The sequence below is a fragment of the Lepisma saccharinum genome, chromosome 30, assembly GCF_977018435.1.
Source record: "Lepisma saccharinum chromosome 30, izLepSacc3.1, whole genome shotgun sequence".
In the NCBI taxonomy this organism is placed as follows: domain Eukaryota; kingdom Metazoa; phylum Arthropoda; class Insecta; order Zygentoma; family Lepismatidae; genus Lepisma; species Lepisma saccharinum.
This window is the reverse complement of record NC_139258.1, coordinates 20,467,779-20,479,002: the sequence shown is the minus strand read 5'-3', so window position 1 is coordinate 20,479,002 and position 11,224 is coordinate 20,467,779. Positions and strand designations below refer to the sequence as shown.

Genomic DNA, 11,224 nt, shown 5'->3' with positions numbered 1-11,224 from the left:
TATAAAAAACGATCTAAGAAAGCATGAAATGAGCATTTCTCAGCTCATTTCAAATCATGTGAAAGTTTTGAGTTGCATAGAGCAAATAAACATCGACGTCGGCACAAATGTTTGAAGGGGGAGGAGGTGAGGCAATTTACAAAACTTGATTAGTAGAAATAATAACAAAATATTATTTTTTCGTTCTAATGAAGTTTTTACTTCATTTATTCTGCTAAATGCTAACTGAGCTTTATTTCTGGTATTAACAATAACATTTTTTTTAACACAAATTGAAATGAACGATGCAAATTTCCAGGAGGGTTCCATGGACTGTTTCGATAACTCCCCCCCCCCCTTCCCGACACCCGTGGTCTGGATTAAATTGGGACTTGCTGAAAAACATGAAATTTCTGCAAGGTAAACCATACCTGGAATACACAACTTTCCGTCATTGTGGAGAACACTGTGTTTTTTATATAATTTTCTGGCGGGACTCGCAAATGAATACGTATAAGTTAAAGGAAGATTTCACACTGAAGCGACGCATGCCACTTGGATACGAACCAATAAACAGCAACGTTCCCTACGATAGTGGCATTTGTATTTTTTTATTTAACCATCGCCGTTGGTACGATGTTAAATAACTAAAATACAATACTTTAGAATGCTTCGTTCTATCATGACTTCATGCTGTGAATGTTCATGTTATCATTGTAGAAGGAAAAAATATTTTTTGAAGTTTAAAATCCAGAGTTGTTTCAGTGGTGGTGTGACACGAGCAACATCGGAAGTTCAGTGGAGGCACACAGTGATTCACATCCCACTTTAAACTGTAGGTCCAGTCCCGATTATCATATCTGTGCATGAAATGGACTTTAAAAATTCGGAAAGTTCCAGGTTCTAGTCTGCCTGGAATGTGTGTGTGTGTTTGTGTCACTTCAAACACTTTCATGTAATCATCATTCTTCCTCATCAGCAGGGCACTAACCCACTAACTTACTATTATTTCAAAGGGATTTTCGAGGGAGGGTTTTAAACCTCCTACCATCCACCTCCTGTATATTCAAGTACATGTTGTGAAAGGTTTACTGAAGGCAAAAACTTTTATTTTTTAAAAATTATATTTTAATGTTCATGCATTGTACATGAAATTGATTGGATTTTCTGTTTTTTCCTTTTAGGTTGCGAGTGCAGATGATTATCACTGTGTGTGGTATGGACAGTGTAATCAGGATGAATTTGGTAGGAATCAAAACTGTGTCTACAACGGAACAGCCAAACCGATTGATAGTTCCCAAGAACAAATTCTAAAGAAATGGTGTCCACATTTCTTTCAAGGTATTGTTAAATTACTTTTTTTGTTTCTTAAGAAGAGAACTTTCTAAGTGAATGGTATTTTTATTTTGTATTCCAAATGTTGAACACAGCTAAAAAGCCTTTATATAACATCATTTGCAACATAGGATTTAACATTAACTGTAATTTCTAATGATGAAATTACTTCTGTGACAGCAACTCTTAATTGAGGTCAAATGAAGTCGCCCAAACCCATTTTGCTTATTAAATATTGTCAGAATCTCGCACAGGGGTAGACAAAAATGAAAATAATTCAGGCACCAGCCTTTTATTCTCGGGAGCAATCTGTTTTTTTTTTTGTGATCGTAAGACATCCAATTTATTACTTAATACAAGATTGAATTAAAAAGCAATTAATTCTTGCACTGGAGTGGCCTTCTGAGTGAACTGGCAACAGTATGAATAACTATGCAATAAATACTAATATCGTTGCAGATTTTAAAATTTGGCTAGTAACAGTGCAAAAATTTATAACATGTTTATTACTCTGATTTAATTATACACATGATACAGAAAACGCACACACATTCTCAGGGTGGCTACTCACCAGAAATTCCTGGAATTCTGGGAATTATGCATGAATTATTGGCTCTGGGAATTATGCATGAATTTTTCTCTGTAGATGTGAAAAATTGCAACTTTTATTAATCAAAATGAATTCATACATTTACCAATGCCCCGGAACAAGTTTTTTACAGTTTTGCTTTTATTTTTATCGAGGAAGGAAAAGAAAGGAAAAAGGTGAGTGAAAAATAAAACAGAATTATCTCAATCCATTTAATTTTAGTGTCCTTTGCAGAACAATCTATCTGACAGGCAGAAAGATTATTGCAAATAATATATCATGAAGTTGATTACGTAAATTTGAGTTTGAAATTCCTATACACTTAACAATTTTTCGTAGATTAGTATATTCCGTAACATTTGTGACTCTTGTTTGTAGTTATGTGTGAAATGGCAAATGTAAACTCCACAGATTAAATTGAATATTTGAAATAGTATATATACCATTTAATTTAATTGAATTAGAATTTTTGGATACATTTGAATCACTCAGATTCTTTACATTGTTAATATATTCATGTGTGTGTGTGGTGATAGGCGGTAGGTAATATGTAAAGTTGAAATAGAGAAAACATCTGCTTGCACCCTTGAATTTTGAAAAGGTTTCCTTGAAATCTGGGAATTAAACTTGAATTTTATCATGGTCCTAGTGTGTCCACCCTGGTTCTGTGTTCTTTATTTACAAAGAAAAAAAAGCCGTGATAATTACTGAAGTGAACTCAAAATATATGGGAAAAAAAATAGAACTGAATTTTATAATTCAGCCACCATGGTGACCATACTACAAGAAGTATTGTCTTAATTCGTGCATAAAATCTCACTTTGGTTTCAGATCGTATCTGAACACATTGTGAGAAGATACTGCAATTATAGATTCAAATGATCTACCTATTTGAAAATGGTTTTCAACTGAATTGTAATTTTCCTCTTGAGTTTGGATAAAATTTGAATTTTACTTATTCTTAAATATTGCATTGGTTTCACTTGTTTTATTTTTATTTTATCAACTCTTAATTATTTTTGTTTTGTTGGTTCTCTAGGGCAGGGAGAAGTAAAAACTTGCTGTGATATTAAGCAGCTGCAAACTTTCGATACGAACGTCAAACTTGCAGCTGGCTTCATTATGAGGTGTCCGTCCTGCCTGCAAAATTTGGTGAGGCACATCTGTGACTTTACCTGTGGTATGGATCAAAGCAGGTTTATAGATGTGAAAGAAATCCAAACATCTGAACAGGGTATTGTATTTTTTTTTCTTTTTTAGTATTTGCTGAAAAACTTGCAATGCAATGGAGTAGATATTTTGATTTAAAAAAATGCATATTTGCAATGCAACTATTTTGTGGGGAAAATGTGTTCTTCCTGGGTTTACATAACTTGCCTAAGCTATAGTGGCAGTTGCTGCCTAGGGGTCAAAATTATATAACATATGTAATTATTAACATAATAAGTTATAGAGAAGCAAATTTCTTATCGATAGAGACATGCATATTATATTTTTGGTGGAAACATAAAATGTGTAATAACATACTGTAATGTTCATTTTTCATGGTTTTGTGAGGTACAATTTTTATTCCATGTTCTGCATGTTTTTTTAGTTGTATACAAATGGGTTTATTATCCTTGTATAACAATTCTAAAAAGCATAGTTGTGTAGCGCAACCATTTTAATGAAGACTTGCTTGAAGTAAATTGCTTCTGAAGTTCAAATTAACGCTGTGTAAATACGAATGGGTGTCTTAAATTTCATTTTCTCCCTTGTGTAATGTGTAGAAACTCCGGATAGGGATGAGTAATAATTAAGGATAATGTAAGTTCTGTTATAGATGTGTATTCTTTCTTGATTTTTCATTTTCTAACATACCTGATATGTTTGCAGTGTTTCCGTGGATTTGTGAAAATGTCACACTTTTGTAGGTCTAATGCTAGAAATTATGTGAAATTTCAAATGTTAATTTTGCACCAGTATTGTATAAAAGCATAGATTTTGTTATTAATATTCTTATGTAAATACGAGGGTGGGCTGAATAGTAATGCCTGCTATTTTTTTATGACTGTGAAAAGACATTTTGGATTTTGAGCAACCATGCTCAAACGTCAGTACTGTATGATGATGGGCTGTTCATGCGCACAATGAAAACCCCTGCCGAGGAACTCTCAACGTGTGTGACAAAGAACTTATTGAGACTTCCTTGGCAGGGGTTTTCATTGTGAGCATGAACATCTCAACATCATACAGTACTAATGTTACACATTCATTGCCATAAAAAGCTTTCATTCTCTGATGAATTTCAATTGGGGGACACGTTTTCTGCAGTTAGAAACTCGGTCACCACACGCAGTTTCAGGTGCACCTACATGGTATGGTTACATGCTGCCATTTTCCTCGCTCTAGTTCAGCAACCCCTAGTGATAGAAGTTTGAAACTTGGAATGGAGAAGGGGGAAAGTCTGAAGAGTACAATGCATTGTTGCTCAAAATCCAAAATGTTTTTACAGAATGATGGACCTGATTTCAGACATTTATTCTGTGAAATATGATAAACAAATGTTATTGTGAGACATGTGCTAAGAAAGGTAAACTGTCAAAGTTTTTTTCAAACAAATCACAAGTGTTCTATGTGAGCACCTTGCGTAACACGGCACACATCAAGCCGATAGTCTATCTCCTGCCACACCTTGTTTAGCATGTTGCGGTCAATATCAGCAATGGCTGCTGTGATGCAGGCACGCAGGTCATCCAATGTTGTTGGAAGTGGTGGTACGTAAAGATGATCCTTGACAAAACCCCACATGAAGAAATCATAAGGGGTCAAGTCGGGGGAACGAGGTGGCCAATGAAGGAGAGGTCGATCCTCCGGAGATGAACGGCCTATCCAACGTTGTTCCAATGCCCCATTGAGACAGTCCTGAATGCTGGCATGGTAATGGGCAGGGGCACCTTCAATTGGAGAATGAAATCTGCGCTATCCTCTGCAAGCTGTGGAAGGAACCATAGCTGCAGCATATCAAGGAAAACAAATCCTGTCACAGAACGTTCATGGAAGAAAAAGGGCCCATAAATCTTTTCATGGGAAATTGCACAAAAGGCATTCACTTTGGGAGAATCGCGTTTGTGTTCCACAAATTCATGGGGGTTAGCAGTTCCCCAAATCCTTATGTTGTGTCTATTCACTTTCCCTGAAAGGTGAAAAATTGCTTCATCACTGTAAATTAACCTCTCAGAGAACCCATCCGTTTCCATTAATGCAAGGAAATCAGCACAGAAGGACGTGCGCAAAGCATAATCAGTGTATTTTAAGGCTTGAACTAGTTGCAAGCGGTAGGATTTCATTTGTAAATGTTTCCGCAGAACCCGCAACACAGTTTTCTGTGGAAGTTGAAGTTCTCTCGCTGCCCGGTAGGTGGACTTTGAAACTAAACTTTGAAAGTTAACCTGTCGAAGCGCATGTCTCACAATAACATATGTTTATTAGATTTCACAGAATAAATTTCTGTAATCGGGTCCATCATTTTGACTTACCCTGTAGTATCTCTTCCGTGTGGTGCCACTTAGCCTTAATTTCTGCATAAAGTAATTGTAATATGTCTATAACTGGTAGTGCTGCAGTGTTGTTCACCTGTTCTTTTTCACCATTGAAAACTATTTTTCCGTGCAGGCAAGGAGTACATTTCGGAAATAGATGTAATTGTAGAGGAAAAATACATGAATGATACCTTCAATTCCTGCAAGCAAGTGTCTGTTCCATCAACTGGCCAGTTGGCGTTTGACTTAATGTGTGGAGAGTGGGGATCCAGGCTGTGTACTCCACATAGGTAAGCAAAATCATGCATTCTAAATGTCTTTGTGTTTTATTGGCGTGATAGAAGTTACAAGAATCAGTTTTGTCAGAAGCAGTTTCAAGATGCATTCTATGTGGCATCCAGAATGTAAATTTGAAAATATTGGTTATTTCAGGCAAATTTGCACTAAATAGACTCATTATTTGTTATTGTGAGGTTTCTTTAAACTGGAATGAAATGTTGATTAGGGACAGCATCTCATCTGGCCTGTAAGGTGGATGGTGGAGAGTTCCTCTATTATGTGTCACCTTTCATTATTCATGTAACAAACTTGTTTGTAATCTACAGCACTTTCAATGGTTACTTTTAACACTGTGCTGCTGTACCTTTCTGCACCATTGAAGCCATTTTTGAAAACTCCTTTGCTTTCAAATACTTGCATGAAATTTCAGTCTGAAAAATTATATCATTTTAGAATTTCTTGTAGAGTATTCAAGAATCTTTGTGGAATTTGTTTTCTCGGTTGTCCAGACATGTGATAGAAAGTAGGCGTATGATGCAGTCAAAGTAGACATAATGTTTGAGAATTGAGAATGTGTTTTTTTTTTTTGTTTTTTTTTTTGTGAAATCTGGTTAATTGTTTCTCCCATATTGAATGACAGTCTCAATGTATGTAAGCAAATACATTTAACAATTAACAAGATTTGTAATTGACATCACAATTTGGACATAGACACACACACTATTATAAAGCCAAAGACTAAAATGGAAAAAGGAAATTACCCTTTCCACAGTTCCCTTCCATGAGATCGCTCCATTCCCAAAATCCAGTGGATTGATAGTTGCCCTAATCGGGACAGGACCTGTGAGCCTCCACCACGTATTGAACCCGGGACCCCTTGATTACAAGGTGAAGATCCACTGTGCCATCGGGGAGGTCCCCGAAATTGAATGGAGATTCCTTGAACATTTTTTTTTTAAATTGAAATGTTGTGAAATAGGAAAATGTGTTTCGTATTTCTGTGTTATACAGCTAGCTTTTCTACATGTTTAGATTGATTTAGATGAAGATGAATTGTCTACCTGAAATAGATTAAGAACGAACCTAATACATCATCACACCATTGCTCATGGCTGTATATGAATGGAGGATGCAAAATAATACAATACAATTATTGTTAGTGGTTTTATTTTTTCTTGTGACGTTTCATCCTAGTTTCCCAGGACTTTTTCAAGCTTACACCACACACTACACAATACAGAAGTGTAGAGTGACTAGTATTGAGGTTGTGTGTAGTGTGTGGTGTAAACTTGAAAAAGTTCTGGAAGCTAGGATGAAATGTCACAAGAAAAAATAAAACCACTAAAAATAATTGTATTATATTATTTTTCATCTACAAAAAGTGGTTATGCAAACTTTTTAAGAAAAATGGAGGGTATAATGTGTTCAAACCACTCCCATTAGTATAGTCCACATGTTACACTAATTAAAAAATCAAGAACATAAATATTGAAAAAAATGCTATTTCCACTAACATAGTTTCCTCGAGTCTCATGAAAATATAGAAGTTGATACATATTTTACCCGCATTGAAATGAAAATTAAATCTGAGAAAGACTGTCCTTATTAGAATTAATGTACATCAAAGCAGCATTTTTGTTCAAAGTGTGTAGTGATATACAGGGTGTTCATAAAGTTCCTGTACCATTACAAAGAAAACATAGCTCGAAACTAAATGCAATAGAACAATGCTGTTGATTGCAAAATGAGCTACAACTCTCCACGTTTATACACCTCAACGTGCGCCCCTCTAGTTGCTCTCAACATCAAGGCAGTAATCCACTTCCACCCATACATGCCCCAGCATATCACCAGTAACAGTCAGGATACTCTCAGTTATTCTTCTTCTAAGAGTGGCAACATCTGGAACAGGAGTGTGGTAAACACATTTTTGACATACCCCCAGAAGAAGAAATCCAAGGGTGTGATATCAGGAGAGTGCGGTGGCCAAGGAATAGATCCAATGGCCTATTCACCTGCCAGTGAAATGCCTATCCAGAAGACCTCGAACATCCTTGGACCAATGAGGGGGTGCCCCATCTTGTTGAAAAATTATGGTTGGCTGGAATTCCTTCAACTAAGGAAGAAGGTACTGTTCAAGCATGTAGTAGTAAATGTTACTGGTAATGGTACCGGGACTTTATGAACACCCTGTATTATTTAACTTTGTTATTAATGACAACTAGCGATGAGCCAATGTTAATGAAATGAATACTGCTTGTGTTAGTACATTCTGAAATGCTTATTCTTAATTATTTACAGGTGGTTTGAATATATGGGTGATGCATCCGGAAACCCGTACGTCCCATTCCAGATCAATTATATTCCAACAGACAAACCAGTTGGCCAGTACAAACCTCTGAATCCAGAAACAATCCCCTGCAGTCAACCAATTAATGTAAGTATTTATGTTTTTGTATCACAGTTCAGAATGGGTGTCAGATGCAGTTTATCAACTCTTGACACCCCCCCCCCTTCCTGGTTTCAATGTATGTATTTAGTCATAAATGAAAGTATTGGAACAGAAATGAATAGAGTTTGACATGTCCATGTGGATATCAATTTTTGGAAGTGTAGATTTTTTTTTATTCTTGCTACTATTTATGCTGTTGACTATTGCATCACACCTGAACTGCATAATGTACTTGTCATATGTCACCTCATGAGATATATTCTGTCCTATTGCTGTTTTAGGGTTAATACAGTATCAGAAAATAGGAGTGACACTAGTAAAACTAATATATTGCAAGTAACTCAAATCCATAAATGAGTTGTGCTGCCAAATGTTCAGTCCTTGCTCCAAAGGACAAAATGATCCTGGGGGTCATTCCTGGTAGGAGCTACGTAATGTCATTGTTGACATAGGTAATTTGGAGCTCTTTGAAAGTGATTGTAGTGGATTTGTCTTGAAAACCAGGAAACAGCAGTGATGGGACATGATGAGCTTACAATGCATGATGCAACGAAAGGCAGCGTGGCAGGCCTTTACCCTCAGAGAGCTGTTGTACCATGGAGTCTTTTTTTCCAGACCACGCCCTGACCTGTAAAAAATTAGTTCTGATATATGAAATGTATGCTCCAGATGCCAAGCGACCATAGATAAAAGTGCCCTTCTGGTTTACATCTCTTGCTAATGTACACTCGTGTTCAGATAAAGTGGCACATACTTCAACTGTCCAGCTTTACAAAATATGCCACTGTGTGAACAGGAGTGTACAAATTTGTTTTACATCCAGCTTGGTGGTCAACAATGTTAGCACATCACACACTCCAACACCAGGGGTCTTGGGTTTGAATCCCGGCATGGGTGTTTGTGAGTGTCCATTCATCAATTTCATCATGTCACTCATCCCAATCTTTGTAATTAACCAAAAGTGGCAGAAAAGCGAAGTAAAATAAAGCAAATCAAATCAACAATCGAATCCCAGCTTTGGTATGGGTATTCTCTGATTCTCATCACTTTAATGTAATCATGACTCATCTTCATTATTAATTAGCCAAAGTGGCAGCAGTATAATGTAAAATAACAAAAATACAAAAACTAATTTGTGTTTCAGGATCACACGCCAGCTTGCAGTTGCGTCGACTGTGAAGCAAGCTGTCCAGTTCCGCCACCAGAACCTGAACCGCCAGCACCATTTACCATCTTTGGTGTCGACGGTGTTACTGTGATAATGTGCATTGTATTTTTGGCTGGAACTTCCCTCTTCCTCCTGGTGATATTCTTCTGCTCAAGGGATGGGAAGGCTATAGGTAAATCTTCATAATTACTAGAGTTAGGAGGCTTGTTAGGTAATGATTGCGCCAGTAATGCTCTCTAAAATTTTTCAGGTTTCCACAACCGTGTAGAGTGGGAAATGCTTATCATTTTGGATATAATGGAATAATTTTATCAGAAAATATATAATTCTGAATTGTTTCTGAAGCCTAACTTTGGTATAATATTTTCATGCTGTAGATGTAATATTGCATACTTGTAATATAAAATAAATGGGGGTCCGTATTTAGACATAGTCCTGCACATACACAGCTTAAGAAATCCATTCCAGTTTAATGTAGAGTAATTGTAGAAACCTGTTTATACTAAATGTTACCCCCCCCCCTTCGTTTTTTTTTGTTTTTGGCAGCATTATTTCAAAAGTGAGTTGAATTCTTTCTCCTTGGAAATTCTCTTTGAATTTTCTTTCATTGGTACTAGAAACTTTAGTTTTCTTTGCCTAGTTCTGATCAGTTTTTTTTATTGAATTTCACACAAGTTTTGTTTTCTGAAAGAATGTATTTCTGGCTCTCTGTAAGTATGAAATGAAAGCCTTGTCACGTATTTGCTTGTACATAGCAGTAATCCTATGTAACGAGAATGCACCACTAATTCACATCGATTCTTGACAAGTTTTGGAGTTATCAAATTAGCATTAACAAATGTCAATTTACCACAGAAGTTCGGAAGCTAATTGTTTTAGAAAATATATATGTAAGTTTTCATGACTGTTGTACCAGCTACATACAAGAACACTCACTCATACTTCTGTGTTGTAATGATCCATTGAAAGTCAATGGGATTGTTACAACCCAGAAGTGTCTGTGACTGTACAAGATATAAAGCCTATAATGGCCTATAGCAAGACAAGTTCTATTTTATTGGGATTTTTTACCCTTATTGATTTTTTTATTAATAATGAGCTGCTCTTCAGAGAGAGTTTGAGGTTCTTATTAATTCTATTGTTTCCATAACATATATACTTTTAGATCTGCTGTAACTAATACATTTCATTCCTAAAATTGGTGCTGGATGAGTAATCATTAGGAACCCTTACTTTTATTTTTCTCAAAATAGCATTATTTTCTCAACTTTATGGTGGTATTTCTTTGTATATTAATTTTATTATAACAATTGTTAAAATAGTTCATTACAGGTTTGATTATACTATATAATATGTATACAATTCACCAATTTTGTGAATTACAAAATAATTGAAAAGGAAAGAAAATGGTGATAAAGGAAAGAAAAAAAAGACACAGTAATTTACGTAAATTCCTAAGTTTCCAGTGCATAAAACATTTAATGAAAAAATAATTAGTAATGATGAGTTTACACTTAATTTTATTTTGGTAATTTACATTGCATCTGCCACTTTTTGTTAATTGCAATAATGATTAGAATTTATAAAGTTGCAAAGAAAACAATCCATTTATTAATTTCTTAATTACGAATCCACATATACTAGCAATATATATATATTACATTTTCATACACAGGACAGTGGCAGTTCTTCCTGTTATAATTCTCTAAGATCATGACTATAGTACTCCTAAAAAAAAATTATTTGTGCATAGTCAGTGTCAAAGTTAGTTAGCTAACCTCTCTGTTCAGTTTACATTACTATATTTACAAGAAACCTCAGTGTTTTTTGGAAGTTTACTTGTGTCAATGTTAGGGCTGAGTCGAAAGCATGTCAAACAAATAGCCAATGCTGATACTCAT

At 35.5% G+C, this 11,224-nt stretch overlaps 1 protein-coding gene across 6 annotated transcripts in view; it reads left to right on the top strand.

Annotated features, from left to right (window-relative positions):
- Positions 1-11,224, top strand: part of Npc1a (Niemann-Pick type C-1a) — a 139,971-nt gene that overhangs the window by 55,640 nt on the left and 73,107 nt on the right. For all 6 annotated transcript variants that reach the window (XR_014441014.1, XR_014441013.1, XR_014441015.1 and 3 more), the window contains exons 2-6: positions 1,164-1,320; positions 2,943-3,137; positions 5,558-5,714; positions 8,005-8,140; positions 9,300-9,495. Coding sequence is in view for 3 of the 6 variants with exons in the window: in XM_083115570.1 (XP_082971696.1) it covers positions 1,164-1,320; positions 2,943-3,137; positions 5,558-5,714; positions 8,005-8,140; positions 9,300-9,495 (841 nt within the window). In the remaining 3 variants the exon portion in view is untranslated. The remainder of the gene's footprint in view (positions 1-1,163; positions 1,321-2,942; positions 3,138-5,557; positions 5,715-8,004; positions 8,141-9,299; positions 9,496-11,224) is intronic.